This window comes from Stenella coeruleoalba (assembly GCF_951394435.1).
Source record: "Stenella coeruleoalba genome assembly, chromosome: 14".
NCBI classification, from domain to species: Eukaryota; Metazoa; Chordata; class Mammalia; order Artiodactyla; family Delphinidae; genus Stenella; species Stenella coeruleoalba.
The window spans coordinates 72,578,049-72,598,149 of NC_137160.1; the positions used below are offsets into that span (position 1 = coordinate 72,578,049).

General features: G+C 54.6%; 1 protein-coding gene across 1 annotated transcript in view; it reads left to right on the top strand.

Annotated features, from left to right (window-relative positions):
- FAM222A (family with sequence similarity 222 member A) overlaps positions 1-19,348 on the top strand; it is a 56,092-nt gene extending 36,744 nt beyond the window's left edge. The window contains exon 3 of the mRNA XM_079942587.1: positions 16,809-19,348. Within this exon, the coding sequence (XP_079798713.1) occupies positions 16,809-18,097 (1,289 nt within the window). The 3' untranslated portion in view covers positions 18,098-19,348. The remainder of the gene's footprint in view (positions 1-16,808) is intronic.
- The last annotated feature ends 753 nt before the right edge of the window (positions 19,349-20,101 follow it).

Below are 20,101 nucleotides of genomic sequence, written 5' to 3' on the forward strand. Positions count from 1 at the left end.
TAGGAGACTGGTGTGAGCGTCCAGCCTCGCTCTGCCGGACCCTGGGTGAGGGACGCAGCCTCTCTGTGCCTCAGGCTGGTCCTCTGAAGATGAGGATTGAGTGACTGTCCTGCTCTCTTCCCCAGGAGCCCCCAGGACACAGGCTTTGAGACCAGATGGCCTGGGGGGTCAAATCCTGGCTGTGCCCTGAATGGGACGTATGTGTGGTCTTGGGCAAATGACGGACTGGCCCTCTCTAGGCCTTAGTTTCCTCCGCTGTGATGTGGGAATAAGAAGAAAAGGAGAGAATCCCCAGGGCCTGGCAGCAGACTCAAACCCTTTACCTGCCCCCATCTCCCCCAGAGGGCAGGACCCCTTTCCCCACACCCATACCCACAAAGGGATAAGAGGTTCCCCAGCCCATCCCTTGCATCTTCACAGATGAAGCTTCTCTCCAACGCCCACCCCTCCTCACCTGACTCCTGCTCAACGCCCCCAACCCCAAAGGCTGGCGCCATTGCCCCTGTGGGCCGTAGCCCCACAAGCATTCCTGCAGGTGCAGCTGCTTCCACTAACACTAATAAAATAAGGAAGAAACAAAGCAATTTAAAATTCCAATAAAATTAAAAACCCACCGCTGGCCGCACCGCAGATTCAATTACAGAGCTGTTGCTGAGCACAGCCCCGGGGATGGAGGGATGGTCCAGGGCCACCCCCGCCTCGGAACCGAGCCCAGGAGAGGAGAGACGCTCAGAGGTGACAGCCAGGACAGGCCCGGATGGAGTTAGCCTCCTTTTACGATTGAATGAATAAAAATAAGCTCTTAGCAAACTAGGACGGCAGGCAACTTCCTTCTTCTATTACGGAGGATACAACCACAGTCCACCACAAACCAACCCAAGTGTTGATAAAATCAGAGGAGGACAGAGACCCAAATCACTGCCTTCCCACACTGTACAGAGGTCCTGGCCATCTCAGTAAGACAGGGGATAATAAATAACAAGTTTTAAAGATTAGAAAGAAGTCAGACTGTCTGCATAGAAACCTCAAGAGAACAAGAATTCAGCAAGATTTGCAGACAGAACATCAACATACAATACATAAAGTAGATAACCAACAAGGAGCTACTGTACAGCACAGGGAACTATACTCAATATCTTGTAATAACCTATAATAGAAAAGAATCTAAAAGAGAATATATATGTATATATATACACACACGCTAACTGAATCACTTTGCTGTACACCTGAAACTAACACAACATTGTAAATCAACTACATTTCAACAAAGTTTTTAAAAAATAAAAGTGGAATAATAGAAAAAAAATTAAAAAAAAAAGAATATCAACATACAAGTGCAGTTTCATTCCTCTACAGCAGAAGTGGGCAAACTTCTGTAAAGAGCCGATATTCGGCCTCGCAGGCCACACAGTGTCTATTGTAACTACTCAGCTCTGCGGCATCGTGGTGTGAAAACTGCCACAGACGCACAGAAATGAGTGTGCATGGCTGGGTTCCAGGAAAATTTTATTTACAAAAGCAGGTTGCGCACCACATTTGGCCTGCAGATGGTAGTTTGCCAGCTCTGTATCTATAACAAAGAGTTGGAAAATGTGTATTACAAAAAGATACGATTTCACTTGGGGGTGGGGACAGTTTTACATGTATGGTAACAGGGACTATACAACTCACCCATTAAAAGTATACTAGTGAATTCTTTTTAGCATAAATTCACAGTTGTCTAACCATCACCAATTATGAACTTCCAGACCATGTTCTCCTCACCCCCAAAAGAAACCCCATACCCAATAGCAGTCACTGCCCAGCTACCCCTCAGCCCCCTCACAGCCCTAGGCAACCACTAAACTACTTTGTCTCTCTAGATTTACCGACTTTGGATATTTCATATAAATGAAATCATGTCATACGTGGGCTTTTATGTATGGCTTTTTTAACTTAATGTTTTCAAGGTTCGTGTTGTAGCATGCATCAGTACTTCATCCTTATTAGTGCCGAATAATATCCCATTGTATGGACATGCCACATTTTGTTTACCTACGTATCAACTGATGGACATTTGGGTCATCTCCACATTTTTGTTTACCTACGTATCAACTGATGGACATTTGGGTCATCTCCACATTTTTGGCAATTATGAATAATGCTATGAACATTTGTATATAATTTTCAGTGTGGGCGTATGTTTGCATTTCTCTTGCATATGCACCTAGGAGTGGAATTGCTGGGTCACATGGTAATTGTTTGCTTACGTTTTTGAGGACCTGCCAAATTGGTTTCCAAAGCAGCTGCGCCATTTGACATTCCCACCAGCAGTGTATGAGGGTTCCAGTGTCTCCACATCTTACCAAAACTTGTCATCTTTTTGATTCCAGCCATCCTAGTGCAGATGAAGTGGTACCACTGTAGTTTTGATTTGCATTTCCCTAATGGCTAAGGATGTTGAGCATTTTTTTATGTGCACATAGGCCTTTGTATATCTTCTTTGAAGAAATGTCTATTCTGCTCTTTTGCCCATTTTTAAATTGGGCTGTCTTTTTATTAAGTTGTAAATGTTCTTTATATATTCTAGATACAAGTTCCTTATCAGATTCATGATTCACAAATATTTTCTCCCATTCTAGGGTTGCCTTTATCACTTTCTTCATGGTGTCCTTTGAAGTACAAAAGGTTTTAACTTTGATGAAGTAAAAATTTCTTTTTCCAAAAAAAAAAAAAAATTTTTTTCACTTGTGCTTTCGGTGTTGTATCTAAAAAGGCTTTGCTAACCCTACATTAAGAAAATTTACTCCTGTTTTTGCCTAAGAGTTTTCTAATTTTAGCTCTTACTTTTAGGTCTGTGATCCATTTTGAGTTAACTTTTGTGTATGGTGTGAAGAAAGGTCCAGCTTCATTCTTTCGCGTGTGGCTTATTCCAGCACCATTTGTTGAAGAAACCAATCTTTCCCTATTGAATTGTTTGGCTCCCTCGGCAAAAATCAGTTTACCATAAACGTGAGGGCTTATTTCTGGATTCTCAATTCTTTGGATCTACATGTTTTTCCTTATCCCAGTGCCACACTGTCATGATTACTGTAGCTTTGTAGTAAGTCAGGAAATCAGAAATTGTGAATCCTCCAACTTTGTTGTTTTTCGAGATTGTATTGGGTCTTCTGGGTCCCGTGAATTTTAGGATCAGCTTGTGAATTTCTGCAAAGAAGCCATCTGGGATTTTGATAGGGACTGTGTTGGATCTGTACAGCAGTGTAGGGAATATTATCATCTTGATATTAAGTCTTCTAATCCATGAATGTCTGATGTCTTTCCATTTATTTAAATCTTCTTTAATTTCTTTGAAAAAATTTTTTTTCAGATTGTAACTTTTGCTCTTTTGTTAAATTTACTTCTAAGTTTTATTTTTTGATGCTCTTGTATATGCAATCATTTTCTTAATTTTGTTTTGGACCGTTCATTGTGCATGTATAGAAATACAGTTGATTTCTGTACACTGATCCTGCAAACTTGCTGAACTTGTTTATTCTAATAGTTTTTTTAGTGAATTTCATAGGATTTTCTTTTTTTTTGGTAAGCTAATTTATTTATTTATTTTTGGCTGCATTGGGTCTTCATTGCGGTGCACGGGCTTCTCGTTGCAGTGACTTCTCTTGCTGAGGAGCACAGACTGTAGGCGCGCGGGCTTCAGTAGTGCCACATGGGCTCAGTAGTTGGCACGTGGGCTCAGTAGTTGTGGCTTGCAGGCTCTAGTGCGCAGGCTCAGTAGTTGTGGCACACAGGCTTAGTTGCTCCGCAGCATGTGGGATCTTCCTGGACCAGGGCTTGAACCCGTTTCCCCTGCATTGGCAGGCGGATTCTTAACCACTGAGCCATCAGGGAAGCCCTCATATGATTTTCTATGTGCAAGATTATGTCATCTATGAAAAGAGACAGTTTTATTTCTTGCTTTTTAATGTGAATGACTTTTTCTTGTCTAATCACCCTGGCTAGAATCTTTAGTACAATGTTGAATAGAAGTGGCAATCTTATTCCTAATTTTTGAGGGAAAGCATTCGGTCTTTTACCATTAAATGTGACATAATCTGTGGATTTTTCCTAAATACTCTTTCTCAAGTTGAGGAAGTTCCCTTCTATCCTAGTTTGTTGAATGTTTTATCATGAAGGTACCTTAGGTTACATCAGATGCTTTTTTGCATCCACTGAGATGACCATGTGGTAGTTGTCCTTTATTCTATCTATATGGTGTATTACATTGAGTTTTGGATGTTAAGCCAACTTTATATTCCTGGGATAAGTCCCACTTGGTCATGGTGTATAATGCTTTTTATATATTACTGGATTAAGTTTGCTAGTATTTTGTTGATTTCTGCATGTACAGTCATGGTATCCATGGGAGATTGGCTCCAAGACTCCCCCCTGCCCCCCGGCAATGGATACAAAAATCCACAGATATTCAAATCTCTTATATTGATACATAAAATGGCATAGTATTTGTGTATAATCTATGCATATCCTTTTTTCTTATTTTGGCCACACCGCGTAGCCTGTGGGATCTTAGCTCCCCGACCAGGGACTGAACCCCGGCCCCAGCAGTGAAAGCGTGGGGTTCTAACCACTGGACCACCAGGGAATTCCCCTGAATATACTTTAGCTCATCTCTAGATTACTTATACCTAGTACAATGTAAATACTATGTAAATACTTGTAAATATAATGTAAATGATATGTAGATAGTTGTAAATATGATGTAAATGCTATGAAAATAGTTGCTGGTGCACAGCAAATTCAAGTTTTGCTTTTTGGAATTTTTGGTCCTCGGTTGAATCCACGGATGCAGAACCTGTGGATACGGAGGACCAAGTACATATTCATAAGTGATATTAGTCTGTAGTTATTTTGTGGTGTCTTTGTCTGGTTTTGACATTAGGGTAATACTGGTCTCACAGAATTAGTTTGCAAGTGTTCCCTCCTAGTCTCTTTTTTAGAAGAGTTTGTGGAATAATTGGCATTAATTCTTCTTTAAATGTTCTATAGAATTCAACAGTGAAGCCTTCTAGGCCTGGGCTTTTCTTTGTGGGTAAATGTTTTGATCACTAATTTAATATCTTTATTTGTTATAGGTCTATTCAGATTTTCTATTTCTTCTTAAGTCAGTTTTGGTAGTTTGTGTCTATGTAGGAATTGTCCATTTTATCTAAGTTATGATACTATTACAATTTATTAAGGGACCTAAAATAAATTGATAAAAGAGGTAAATGACCTCTATGGAGAAAAATTTAAGTTTATATAATGACAGTTTTTAAAGACCAGAACAAACTTAGACATATGTCCTGTGCATGGACAGAGATTCAATATGGAAAAAATTCAATCCAATCCCTACATCCTGGCCATCCTGTGTATAACTTGAAAACCTGGTGTGGAAGTTGATAAGGAAAGAACAAAGGGCCAAGAATGGCCAAGGTGCTTTTGACGAAAAAGTATAAGGACCAGGGACTTCTCTGGTGGTCCAGTGGCTAAGAATCTGCCTTCCAATGCAGGGGACGATCCCTGGTCGGGCAACTAAGATCCCACATGCCGCCGGACAGCTAAGCCCGCACACCACAACCACTGAGCCCACGTGCTGCAACGAAAGATCCCGTGTGCCGCAACTAAGACCCAACTCAGCCAAATAAATATTAAAAAAAAAAAAAGAAGTATAAGGGCCAGTACTGCCATGGCTTAAGGCTGAAACCGTGGGACTAACAAAGGGAAAGAGGGGACCAGGGGATGGAGCAGAGCATCTAGAAATAGATCCACACACTACCAGCTCCATCTAGGATGAATTGGGTCTTGCAGATCACTGGGGATGAATATGCAGTGCTGGGACGACTGGTTATACATATGGAGTAAATGACATTGGAGCCTTACCCAACACCATACATCAACAGGAATTCTAGGAAAAAGTCAAGATGAGCCCCCAGACTGAGAGAGGATGTCTTCAGCACTTAAAACGGACCAGTATCCTAAATAGAGAGCCACGATGTGGTGGCACAAAGACAGCAACGGGGAGGGGCAGGGAGCCAGTGGTGGGTGGGAGGGGGTGAGACTAAGGACTGGAGACAGAGACTGGAGGGGGGAGGGAAGGGATGGGGGGGTCAGACCAGCATGGATGTGGACGGAGACAGACAGGAGTAGGAAAATGGCCAAAAGGAGGGAGAGATGAGGCAGCAGTTCCAAAGGGCAAAGACAGCTGCCACGAAGACAGAGGGACAGGGACTTCCCTGGTGGTCCGGTGGTTAAGACTCCGAGCTTCCACAGCAGGGGGCGCAGGTTCAATCCCTGGACGGGGAACTAAGATCCCACATGCATCATGGCCAATGCAGCAGGGTGAGACGGGAACACAGGCAAAGCCCAGGGCGGGGGATGGACATTGCTGGGTCCTGGGAGAGAGTGAGGGGTGGGCTCCCAGAGACCGAGCCCAGTCAGGGAGAAGGCCAGGGAAACCGAGGTGCAGGAAAGTCAGACTGGGGAGGGACTGAAGTACTCCCAGACCTGCCTACGGGGAGGGACACCTTGGCCGCCGCAGGGCTCTAGCTGGGGCTCCAGCGGGGAAGGAGGATGTAGACACGGGTACGTGTGCCTGCGAACACCTGCCAGTCTCTGCATGTACAGGATGTCCCTGAATATCTGGGCACACGTGGCTCACGTGTGACCCTAGGCATCTGAGCATGTGTGTGAGCTTGGACATGTGTACACACACATGCCTAGAGAATGAGAGGACCCTTTGTGCGGCGCCCAATGACCACCACTACCTTGTACTGCCTGCTCTGGCACAGAAAGAGCTAGAAGGCAGGCAGCCAGCCTTCTCTGAGCACCACTATGTACCAGGCCTTCTGACATGCGTCCTCGTTTAATCCTCACTCCGTCCCCTTAGGAGAAGTGGCGGCCAGGGAGCTGGGGCCACTCCCCTACCCCCAGCTGGTAGCTGGGGCACCTGGAGTGACACCCGGGCCTGACCTCCAAGGCCCTGGGGCTGCCACCGGGGCAGCGGGCTGGAGGCAGGTCAGGGTGGCTGGCCACCGCCCTTCCCCTCCCTGCCTCCCTCCCAGCAGAGGCCAGAGAACAGCTGCGTCTGCCCGGCCCAGCGCCTTCCCCTGCCCCCCTCCGGGACAGCCTCATTAGGGATTCTGCTGGTGCCACCAGCTGATTAGTGTCACGTTAATTGAGCATTCAGAAGGCTGCCACCTCCAAGGGCAGTGTCGGCAGCAAAGGGGAATGCGGATACGGGCTGCTCCTCCCGGGGGGCTGGGGCCAGGCCCCAGGCCCAGGGACCCCTCCTGTCCTGGACACCCCACCCCAGCCCCGTTTCAACACAGATCATGTCCAGTTCCTGAGCCTTAGGGAGGAGGTGATAGGCAAAATCTGTGGCAACATAACAAGGAAAAAAAACTCACCAAACACCTGCTGTGCTCCGGTGCCCGGCACACCTTTCATTCTCCCACCCCTCCTCTAGGAAAGCTACAGTTACCAATGGCCCCATTTTACAGTCAGAAGGTCTGAGGTCCACCAAGGGAACAACTTCGCCGGGGGCAGGGTTGGTGGGGACGTGCAGTGGCTCAGCAGGAAGCCGCACTCAGCTGCACAGGGACTGGCGTCTGGCTGGTAGGTGCCTGGGGGCACCTGGGGCTGCCACCCGGGCAGCACAGAGAAGCCCGGAGCGTGGGAGCAGGAATCCTGGGCTGGGGTCCTGCCCTGGCCACCCCTCCCACCTCCACCTGCCCCCTGATGGGCAGGTACCACGTGCCTGCCCGTACAGAGTATCACGCTGACTTCGGCAACCCCCGATGCGCCCGCCCCTTCAGCCCCTTACAGACGAGAAACTGAGGCTCACGTCCAGCGGCTGCCCCAGGTCACCCCCAGCAAGTGGCTGAGCTGGGCGTCAAAAGGCCATGGCCTGCCTCCAGTCGGAATCCGAGCTGCTCACCTCTCCCCAGTCTCACCCCTCCAGCTTCCGGAAGGCAGAGTGCCACTGAGGCCCACTCTCCTGTCTCCCTGTGGCAACATTAAATCCCACTCAAAGGGCTGCTTTTAATTGGCTTAATGTACTTGTTAATAACTGCGTCTATTTAACACACCTGTAAAAGGCCCATAACATTAACTTAACGACAGCGACGGCTCGCCTGCACCGCCAGCCAGCCAGGCAGTCTTTCGCATTTCCCGACAAGGCTTTCACAGGGGCCATGGCGGGGGGGGGGCAGGGGCAGCCCAGTTCATGGGGGGAGATTCGCTAGACCCCGCACCATCATTCACGCAACGCTCCCGGGCACCTGCCACGGTTCCACACATTCTCTTAGGCATCAGGGTGCTGAGAAGGAGCAAGGCCTGCCCTCAGACAACTCCAAATCCAGCCCAGGAGGCAAGCCAACAGCTACAGCGGGGGAGTGCTGGGGGGCAGGCAGGGAAGGCTGCCTGGATGGGGGCCGGGGCCGTGTCTCAGCTGAGACCAGGGGGTGTAAGCAACACCTCTTCTTCATCCTCTCGGCACATAATTCAGGCACCTACTGCGTGCTGGGCACTGCATGGACAATTCCACCCCACCCCAGGTTCACCCTTCCAGATCAGGCACTGGAGGGGACCCAGAGATGGAGCACTTCTCCTCGGGGTGTGGGGCGGGGGAGACAGACGGACACAGACTAGACGAGCAGGGTGTCCAGGCCATCGGCATCAACCTGAGAGAACCGGTCCAGCCATGGTGTCCACGGTGCCCAGTGATTGAGAGCAGGGTCCCGGGGCACAGATGCCCGGGGCTCACATCCTGGCTCACAAATTGTTTCTCTGCCACCAGAGGTCTCAAACTGGCAGCCCACGAGCCACAACTTGCCCACCAGGTGTGTGGTGTGTCCTGCTGGTGTCTGAACACTGTTTCAAAAGAGAACACCTCTGGGGACTTCCCTGGGGGTCCAGTGGTTAAGACTCTGTGCTTCTAATGCAGAGGGGGCGCCGGTTCAGTCCCTGGTCAGGGAAGTAAGATCCCACATGCCGCGCGGCCAAAAAATATAAAACAAAAAACCAAAAGAGAACACCTCAGGGCAGGGCACGCCTTCCCCGCCCACCTCCGTCCTTGCCCCACCTGGGCTCTGGCTCCTTGGCAACCCATCTGTCTGCCAGCAGTCAGCAGACCACGCAGGGATTTGCGTCTGCAACCCTCACCGATGTCCTGTCCCTTGAATGCCTATCCTTCTCTTCTGGAACCCAGGGCCCACCTCCCAGGGCCTCCACAGGGCTGGCAGAGGGGCGAGGCCCGGGTGTTTGGGGCGATGCTGGACCCAGAGGTGGCACTCAACAGAGGGGGGCCGTCAGCATGTACAGGAGTCCCGGGGACACCGTGCAGGCATCCAGGGGCCTGTGGGGGGGCGCTGCAGAGGGAGGTCAAGGCCAGGTGGCCTGAATGCCACCCTGAGCAGCTAAGACTTCACGCAAATGGGGGGCTCACGGGAGGGTTTTGCAGAGAAAAGCAAGGCAGCTGGGGGCCTGGAGGCAGTGAAGGGGCTTCAGTGAATTCATCACCAATAACCTTGGCACCCACTGAAGGCAGGCACCCTCTCCAGTGCTCACAAAAACTCTCGAACGTCAGCAACAGCAGTATCATCCCCATTTTACACAAGAGAAAACCGAGGCTCAGAGAGGGCAGCGGCCTGCCTAGGGCCACACAGCCTGTGTGTGGCAGAGCTGGGATTTGACCGTGATTCCTTCTCAAAAGGCTGCCGACCACCCTCTGTGCTCTGCCCAGGAGCAGACGCTGCCCTATGACATGGGGAGCCGGGGAGCCTCAGGCTGCTCAAGGCCAAGGGCAGTGGAGGATGCTTTGAAGCAGACATCAAAGGCAGCACCCTGGGAGGAATGGGAGCCTGTGCCTGTCCCCCACCCTAAAGCAATACTCAGGTGCAGCTGGCCACCGGCAATCACAGAAAAGCACAGAGAAGAAGGAAAATATGCCTCCCTCCCAGGCCAGCCCCTGCTGGCATCCAGGGCTTTTTTCCTTCAAGTGTTGGTTCGAGAGGGAAGGAGGAAGACACAGCCCCCTTTGTGACCTCTTTCCGCATCCCTGTACTGTACCCGCTTCCCGGCATCATCAGAGCCTTCCAACACCCTAAGCGTTAGTGCCCAGCGAGGTGTGTTTCTGCCAGGGGCCTCCTGGGTGCTCTGTCTCATAGGCACAGTCAGGCTGCTCCCGGGATGATTTCTTCCTGGTTCCCACCCAGTAGCCTTAGGGGTCCCATTAAAACCCACATCAGGTCATGTCCCTCCTCTGCTCCCAACCCTCCCCTGTGGAGCAAAGCCCAGGTCCTCTCAATGGCCCCAAGGCCCAGCCCGTTTGCTCTGTGCACCCCCTGCCTCTCCGGTCCATCTCCTATGACCTTCCCCCGCCGGCCCCGCTGCGCCCGGCGCACTCATCCACTCCCCTCAGCCTCTGCTGCCGGGTCCACTCTCCCATCAGACGTCCACGCAGCTCACTCCCACACCGCACCTCCTTCTGCGGTCCTGAAGAGCTGCTTTATCAGAGAAGCCTCTGCGCTGACTGCCGTGTCCGAACGAGGCGCCCTTCCATCCCATCCCTCTCCGTCCCCCACGCCCTGCTGTCCCGATGACTACGGCTGCGTAACAAATCACCCCAAAGCTCAGCGGCCTCACACAGCTCTGTCGTAAGCTCAGGACTATGGACAGGGCACCATGGGGTTGGTGTCTCTGCTCCGTGATGTCGCTGGGAACGGGGCTGGGGTAGGGGGCCTTGCGGGAAGACCCGGGCTGGGGCTGGAATCTTCCGAAGGCCTGCTCCCTCACACATCGGGTGGTGGGTGCCGGCCGTCGGCTGAAACACCCACACATGGCCTCTCCACGTGGCCTGGGCTTCCCAGAACATGATGGCGGGGATGGACATGACTCCAGGGATGGATCTCCTGAGAGACAGATCCACCTGGAGCTCCAGGAGGCAGCCATACGCCCTCAGGACTGAGCCATGACAGTCACCAGTGCCACTTAGTGATAACCATGATAGTCACTCAGCGCCACTGAGCCACGACAGTCACCAGTCACCACGCGTTCTATTCAGTAGAATCGAGTCGCTTAGTTAGTTCATGTTTAAAGGAAAATTAGCCTCCGCTGTTTGTGGGAGGAACGCCAAAGAATTGTGGACATAAACTACGACACCTGCTCTCTCCTTGTTCGCGGGGCCTATCGCTGCCGGACGCATTACACGTTATTGTCTGTCTCCCCCGACTAGATATCAACTCGGAGAGGGCGGGGACTTTGGTTTGCTTTGACCGCTGCTCGTCTCCAAGCCCAGGACAGTGCCTGCACATGGGAGGGCTCAGGAGACACCCAGGGGATGCGGGCTTGGGGGGAGGCGTCTCTCCATGGGGCTGTCTCTGGTTTAGTTCCTCCCAGGACCAACTCTCCCAAGTGTCGTGACTGGCGGTGAACAGGGGCTCCCAGGCTGGACGGGTCCTTCTAGCCACAGCCTCGTCATTCCTTCAACGCAACATTCCTGAGTTCCTACTCCATGTCCTGTGGGCAGTGGGGACAGCACTGAACAAGCCAGCTCAGGGAGCCCAGTCTGCTGGGGCAGCAGGACAAGCCCAGGGCAGTCAGAATCTGCCGTGGTGCCTGCGGCGATGCACTAGGCGCCGATGGAACCTTCGCTGGGGCGCCCTGGCCAACTCGGGGAACCAGGCAAGGTGGGCCCTGGGGCTCCCCAGGGGGCCCACAGGGCCATGGGTCCCCTCCTCTGCCCATGAACCCCGTGAGCGCTGCCCCCCACCCTTGCCACTGCATAGAAGCCTGCCACAGACAGCTGGCTGGCTGCTTCCTTCATGTGAGGCCTTTTTTGTGTCATGACATGTGCCAAAATGGGGCTGTGCAATTGCACTGAACACTAGTGGTGGCGCCCACCTCCGGGGGAGGGTCAGGAGCCTTCGCCCAGCGGGACTCCGGGGCCCAGCCTGGCCCGGGTGGCCAGAGGACCCCCCCGCCCAAGCCAGGGCTACTGTACGCTGGTGGACAAGGCTGGGGTTGAGGCGCCCTGGGTGGCTCAGCAGAAAGCCCTTCAGGAACAAGGGAGACAGTAGAGGCCGCAGATGCAAAGACTCACAGGGGTGCAGCGATCGAGCCAGGTTTGGAACAGGGCGACCCTGGAACACGCCCACCCAGAGACAAGCACATGTCCAGGGGAGGCCTGCCGAGGGCCACCGGCCGGCAGTCTCCGGGAGCCGAGCGCAGCCGTGAGAGCTGCCCAGCCGTGTGCCCTCTGATGGGTCACTTCCTGCCTCTCTGAGCCTCCGGGCTGACTCTACAGTCCCTCCTCAGGACTGTCCGCCTCCTAATTCTAAGGAGGAAGAGGGAGAGCCTCCTGAGTCTCCTGGCCTCAGCTGGGGCCTGCCTTGGGGTGCAGGTGAGGGGATGATGACATGGAAGGCAAGTCGCAGCTCAGCCCCTCCCCGGCTGTGTGTTCTCGGGAAGCTTCCATCTCCTCCTCTGTAAGATGGGGGCCTGGATTAGTTAGCTACTGCTGTATAGCAAGTTGCTCCAGAACTCAGTGGCTTAAAGCATCAGTGATCACGGACCGTCTCTCACGGTTTCCGTGGGTCAGGAGCTCAGGGGCCACCTAGCCAGTGGCTCCGCTCCGTGTCTCTCGTGAGGCTGCAGGCGGATGTTGGCAGGGGCTCTGGAGGCTTGGCCAGGGCTGGAAGACCTGCCCCCGGGAAGGCGCACGTGCCTCTATGGGGGCCTCCCCCTCGGCTGCTCCGGCATCCTCACAGGCGGCCGCTTCCTCAGAGCAAGTGATCCAAGAGGGGAGGAGGCCACAGAGCCTTCCACGACCCTGCCCTGCAAGTCACACTCCTTCACTTCCAGGGTATCTTACAGGTCACACAGGTCAGCCCCATGTGGAGTGGAAGGGCGTGAATACCAGGAGGTGAGAAACACTGGGGTCGGGGACAGATCTTGGAAGCTGCCTGCCAAGTGCCACAACTTGTCTGCTTCCTTATCTGTAAAATGGGACCACCTCCCACCTCTCGGAGCTGTCAGGTGCTCCAAACAAGAGGCATGGAGAAAAGCTGTAGGCAGGGGGCCTCACATATACTAAGCGCTCACCAAAGGACGGCCTCTGTGTCACGGCACCACGGTCGGCTCCAACAAAGTGGAGGGACCAACCCACCCTGGCTGAGCCCTGTTGACCAGCAGAGGGGCCAGATGGGCCCCTTCTTTCAATGGATGGAAACTAGTAACAGGCATTGCTCTTTTTTTCTTCTTCTTCTTAAGGTTTTAAGCACCTAATTTATTCCATCCATTAGATGGATTTTGTAGATTTAATCATTTTCACAGTTGGTGGCTCATTGGATACTCAAGATAAACTCCAAATGAAAGTATACGGGCGAGGACAAATGAGTTTTCACACCACAATGGCAGAAACTTGCTTGGGAAGAGAGTTTAAGAGGAACAGAAATACATACAGATATAATTTTTTTCCCCCGGCAGCCGCTTTTGCTGACTATAGTAGGTTACCACAGTTAATTTCACCAGTTTTGTTCATCTGTAAAATTGCATAAAAGTGACATTTTTGTGCTCATTATAGCAACTGCTGATTTATGGCTGGTAAATGAAGAGCTGGTCCCTTTTTTGCGGGACTCTCCGAGCGGCGCTAAGTGCCCATGAAATTGCTTGTATAATGTAGTTTAAATCCAATCTCGGAGAAAGATTCCCCCGTTGGCCAAAGTGACATTTCCATTCTCCACACCGAGTTTATTTTAGGCCACTTAGGAGTGGGGGCTGCCCCAGGCAGGGTCAGGATGGGGGGCCTGGGGTCAGCTCCACCCACCTGGCCCAGGTTAGGCCACACGGATGGAGGGGCACTGCCCCAGCCTCCTTGGGGTACTGGGTGCCGCCACCCTCTTCCCTCCCCACTGTCCTGCCCAGGTCAGACCACATCCCTGCGCCTCAGGGCAGAGAAGAACGGTCTTCCTAACGCAGGCCTGCCCTGCCCCTCACCTGCTTAGAACCTTCCACAGCTGCCGATGCCTTGGGCGAGGGCTCCCAGCACAGCAGTGCAGACACCAGGGGCCTGACAGGTCTTTGTCCTGCGCATCGCAGGGCGTTTAGCAGCATCCCTGGCCCGTACCCGCTAGCTGCCGTAGAACCCTCTCTGCAAGCTATGACAACCGAACTCGTCTGCGGATGTCAACAGTGTGCCCTGGGGACAGAACCATTGAGAACACTGCCCCACAGCGAAGAGGCCCTGCTCTGGCCCGACACCCTCCTGAGCTGCCTGTCGTGGTCTTTCCTCCCCTGCATGCCTGCTCTGGGCTTCTGCTTTTATTCTGGTTTATAGTTCCCACTGGGACAGGCTTCCTCACCTCTGGACCTTTGCCTGTGCAGTTTCTTCTGCTGGAATATGTTTCTCTCCTCCCTCCTCGCTCTTTTCGCCATTGCCTTTAGCAGGGATGCCCTTTCTTCCAGAAAGCTACCTCTGAAGCCCTGGGGGTGAGGCTCCCCCATCACGGCATGCATTTTGCTCAGACTGGCTCTAAGTCCACAAGGGAGTCGGGTGAGGCTTGGGAAGGAGGGGATGTGGTGGGAAGGCCTAAGGAAGGCGGTGGGGTCTGCACTATGTCCTAGCCACAGTGCCACGCCCAGCCATGCACAAGCCCTACCCCTTCCTCTCCCAGGAAGACCCCTGTGCCAGGCAGGTGGGAGGCAGTGTTAGCAGAAAGACCCACTTAGCACACTAAGAGACCCACTTAGCACACTTAGCACACTTAGAGAGACCCACTTCTGCTAACGCTCCACCGCACAACTCATGAAAGCCTCACAGCCCTCCTGGGAGGCAGTGTTAGCAGCGGTGTAAGCCCATTTTAGATGAGGAAACTGAGGCTCGGAGTGGTGAACACCCCCCACACCCCCGCAGGAGTCACTGTTGGGTCCCAGGGGTGCCCACAGGGCCGAGAGGAAGGCAGTGCACCATGAGACCTTGTAGGGTCCTCCTCACCCAGGGGCCCAGCCAGGTCACGATCTCCCATCACCTACTGTTTGTCTCACCCCCTGCTCGGCCCCTTGGCACAGACATTCCTTGAGGCCGCCCTGCAGATCTGCCACAGTCCTTATCCCCATTCCATAGGTGGGAAAACTGAGGCTCGGCCCGGCCAACAACTTGCCCAGGGCCACACAGCCCTGCAACCAGACAGGACTCCACCTAGACAGCCAGCTCCAAAGCCCAGGGTCTCTCCATCTGCCTCACGCAGGCCTCCTGCTCCACTCCCCACCCCAGAGGGGGTCCTGGGCGGCACTGAGGAATGTCTTAGGACCAGGGACGGGCTTTGGATGGGAGAAGGGGGTCTACCCACCGGCAACCCGCCTCCCCCACAGCAGGGCCCAGTTGTGCCCACTGATGGTGGGGACAGTCAGCCTGTCACACAGAGTACACCCTTCAGGGAGTTTCCCGGCGGCCCAGTGGTTAGGACTCCACGCTTTCACTGCCGAGGGCCCGGGTTCAATCCCTGGTCAGGGAACTAAGATGTCACAAGCTGTGTGGCGTGGCCAAAAAAATAAATAAATAAACAAAGTACACCCTTCAGCTGACGTGCTGACAGCTCACAAAAAAGGCAGTGGCCACCACACAGGTCTTGCAGGTGACAGGCAGACCTGGGGAGGGGAGGGGCAGCCAGCAGGGGCAAAACCCCTCCTTCCCAGCTGCCTGTTGGTTGAACGAGGGTCGGTGAGCACCAGGATGAAAGCCACCTGCGGCAACTTGCCCCGCGCCAGGCCACATAGCAACTCACTGAGCCATCCATGGGCCATCATCACCCCATTCTACAGACTGAGGCGCCGAGAGGACAACTAAAGGGGCGGAATGAACACCCACCAGAGTGGTGGTGTTGGGGTTGGCCAAAAAGTTCGTTCCGGTTTTTCCATAAGATGGCGCGGGAAACCTGAACGAACTTTTTGGCCAACCTAATACAATGGACGACGGTACCAGACAGGTGGAGTGGAGGGTTTAGAGCCCCCGTAACTCCCGTGCTGGGGGGGGCGGTGTGCGGGGAGCGCAGCCGGCACAGTCTCTTCGGCAAGTTGTCGGGCATTCTCTCCTGAAGCTGAACATTGTCTCTCCTTGGTCCCAGCAGTTCTGCTCCTGGGCCTATTCCCAGCAGGACTCACTGAATACGTGCCCCAGGGGCTGTCACACTATTTGTATCAGCTCCAAACCAGAAATGACCCAAATGCCATCAGCAGTGGGAAGGATGAGTAAACTGTGAGGTAGTCACACTCAAACATCACACGACCATGAGAATGAACAGACCGCACGCCCATGGCCACCCGGATGAACCTCGAAACATAACCTTAAGTGGCAGAGACCCGACAGTGCAAACGAGCATGCACTGCAGGATCCCAGCTCACCTGTGCCAGGCGCAGGCACCGTGAGTCCGCGCCGTTAGGAGCCAGGAGAGCCGTTCCCTTGGTGTGGGTACTGACTAGGAGGGGGCGCAGGGGGCCCTCTGGGGACTGGCACAGGCCTCTCCCTTGACCGAGGTATCACACGAGTGTGTTCTGTTTGTGAACGTGCAGCCAGCTTGTGATGTATGCAGTTTCCTTTAACGTACTTTACACTTTGATCCGAAGCTTAACGATTTAGAAAGAATGAATGAAGGAGCGAGTGACTGGACGGAAAAAGCGAGGGAGGGGTGGCTGGCGAGTCCTTCCGCGGACAGTGGCGGGGTGCGGCCTCCGGGCCTCGCCGGGTCGCAGGGTCGGCTCTCACCTGTGCTTCCTCCCCTCCTGTGTCCCCACAGGCGAGACGGTGGCCAGCTCCATGCATTCCTCCCGCTACCCGAGCCCGGCCGAGCTGGACGCCTACGCCGAGAAGGTGGCCAACAGCCCGCTCTCCATCAAGATCTTCCCCAGCAACATCCGCGTGCCCCAGCACAAGCACCTCAGCCGCACCGTCAACGGCTACGACACCAGTGGCCAGCGCTACAGCCCCTACCCGCCGCATACGGCCGGCTACCAGGGCCTGCTCGCCGTCGTCAAGGCCGCCGTCACCTCCTCCGGCGTGGCTGCGCCCCCCGGGCTCACCAAAAGCGTGCTCAAGAGCGCCGAGGGCAAGCGGACCAAGCTGTCGCCGGCCGCCGTGCAGGTGGGCATCGCGCCCTACCCGGCGCCCAGCACTCTGGGGTCCCTGGCCTACCCCAAGCCGCCCGAGGCGCCCGCCCCGCCACCCGGCCTGCCCGCGGCCGCGGCCACCGCCGCCTCCGTCATCCCCCTGCCCGGCCGCGGCCTGCCCCTGCCGCCTTCCAACCTGCCCTCCATCCACAGCATCCTCTACCAGCTCAACCAGCAGTGCCAGGCCCCAGGCGCTGCGCCCGCCGCCTGCCAGGCCGTGGCCGTTCCCCACCCCAGCCCAGCCAAGCACGGCCCGGTGCCCAGCTTCCCCAGCCTGGCCTACCCGGCCACTGCCGGCCCACCCGACTGCCGGAAGGGCGCCGAGCTGGGCCAGGGAAGCACGCCGGCCTTGACGTTGGCTGGGGCCACCAAGCCCACAGGGTACGCAGACGGAGGCCTGGATTACCTGCTGTGGCCGCAGAAGCCGCCGCCGCCGCCACCCCCGCCCCAGCCGCTGCGGGCCTACAGCGGCGGCACGGTGGCCAGCAAGTCCCCCGAGGCCTGTGGGGGGCGGGTATACGAGCGGGCCGGCGGGTCGCCCGTCAACTGCGGCGTGGGGCTGCCCACCAGCTTCACCGTGGGCCAGTACTTCGCCGCCCCCTGGAACAGCGTGCTGGTGACCCCCACCAGCGACTGCTACAATCCGGCAGCCGCGGCAGTGGCCGTGACCGAGCTGGGGCCGGGGGCGGCCCGGGAGCTGGCGGGGCCCCCGGCGGAGACCCTCTCAGGCCTGCCCAGCAAGAGCGTGTGCAACACGGCCGTGCTGAGCAGCAGCCTGCAGTCACTGGAGTATCTCATCAACGACATCCGGCCCCCGTGCATCAAGGAGCAGATGCTGGGCAAGGGCTACGAGACGGTGGCTGTGCCCCGGCTGCTCGACCACCAGCACGCCCACATCCGCTTGCCCGTCTACAGATAAGGCCTGCCTGGCAGAGGCACAGACGGACAGGGCGCCCAGGGGGGAGGCAGGCCGCAGAACAGGGTGGGCAGCACGCGGGGCGGGGGCGCCAGCCCCGCCCTGTGTCCGAGTGCCCATTTATACCCACAGGGAAGCCAGGCCGGCTGCTGCCGGCTGCTGCTGACATGGAATGGCAAGGTGACCTCACTCGCCAAGGCCCCTCCCCACCATCAGCTGCCCCAGGACACGCGGAGGGCCGGGGGGGTGTGGGGGGGGCAGCTGCCAACATCCACACCTTCCTCCATCCAAGCTGGCAGAGGCAGGGAGAGAGAAACCACTTAAAACAGAAGCGGTTCTTTCCGGCTCTCCGGGGGAGGGGGTCAGACCACAGTGGGATGCAGAAGGCAATGTTAGGGTCTAGAGTCGGGGTGGGATCAGAGCGGCCCCTGGGGCTTAGACAGCTCCTCCCTCCACGAGCTCCCCAGTATCCTGGAAAAAGAGCAGAGGGGGCCTAGAGGAAGTCATCGAGCCCACAGCGCCCTCACTGCCCTCTCCAGGCGAAGACCACTCGAATACAGGCTCCGGGGACTACAGGTCCCCCTGCTCCTCCTCTTCTAGACTCTCTTCCCCTCCTCACCATTCCTTCCCAACACAGAATCCCCTCTCCATTCTCCAAACCCTGGACTACCACCTTCTCCCTTCCCTTCAGTACATCTTACAGGGCTTCTGGGCATAGTTGTGCAGGCTGTGTACTGCACAAGGCAACTCATCTGAGGAGACACCATTTGCATCCTAGACTTGTATATTTATTACGGCAATTTTCTGAATCTTGAGGAAGGGGCACCATTCACCCATGTGCACAAAGGCGCCATAGGGGCTAACAATGTCAGAGGGACCAGACCCCGCCTCCTTCAGGGGTTCTCCTAGGAGCCAGTTCTGGGGGCAACCTGCTGGTTTTAATTGGGAGATCCAATCCAACTCTTTTCCTGCAAGCCACCCTCCAAGGCCTGCCCCACACCATTCCGGGGGATAAGGCAGGCAGGGGGTCCCCCCAGTAAGTCTCCAAGGCCCGATTTCCCCAAGTCCCGGCCCCTCTGGCACCCCAGAAGTGGTACTGTATCTCTCTCCAAGGCCTGTTCAAGCACTAAGTGCATTTACAAATCTCTGAGAATGTTTTTTTTTTATACTAAAATTGACCATTATATTCTACTGTGAGAAGTGCGGTCTGCACTATATTGTTTTAAAAACGAAGAGAAAGAAAAAAAAAAAGGAAAACACAGATGGTGTCTCAGCTGTGGGATGTTTTGCAGCTCTTGTTTTTGTTCGTTCTTCCTTCCTCCCCTTAGGAGTAAAAGGGGCTGTCTCCTCCCCTGCTGACTGGGCTTGGAGCCCTCGGAAGCAGGCCAGGAGCCTCCTGGCCCCTCCTCTGCTGGGCCACTTCGTATGCAATGTTTCATTTACTTCTCCAGCTCTTTCGAAGTGGACACTGTCATTTACCCTGTTTACATGTCAGCCACTCAGTTGGGTCAGTGATCGGTCCTAGAGCAGCCGAGACAGAACTGAGCCCGGGCCGCTCTGGCTCATTCCCTGAGGGGTACAGAGATGGTCTGGGGCTGGTGTTCCCCTGCATCACTAAATTCCTTCCCAGCTCTTCCTCTGTGCCTGGCACCATCCCTGCTTCCCTGGAGGCAGAGTGGCTGGGGACAGGCCAAAGTGGCTGAGCAGTGGCCATCTCCCTGGCCAGCCCCAGCACACACCCACCCCGTGCCCTGGTGCCTGGGGATGTCCAGGAGACCATCCCTGCTCCAGGATGCTCAGCATTTTTCAGGCACTTACTGTGTGCTGCCCATTTTCCTATACACGGCAGCTCTTTGGAGCCTCACCACTGCTTGCAAGGTACGGGGTGTTCTAGAGGAAGAAGCGGCTCAGAGATGTGAAGCGACCTGCCTGAGGTCACACAGCAAGTCTGTGGAAAGTTGTAGTTCAAGCAGCAAAGCACAGACTCTTCCTCACGTCCTGTCCCCA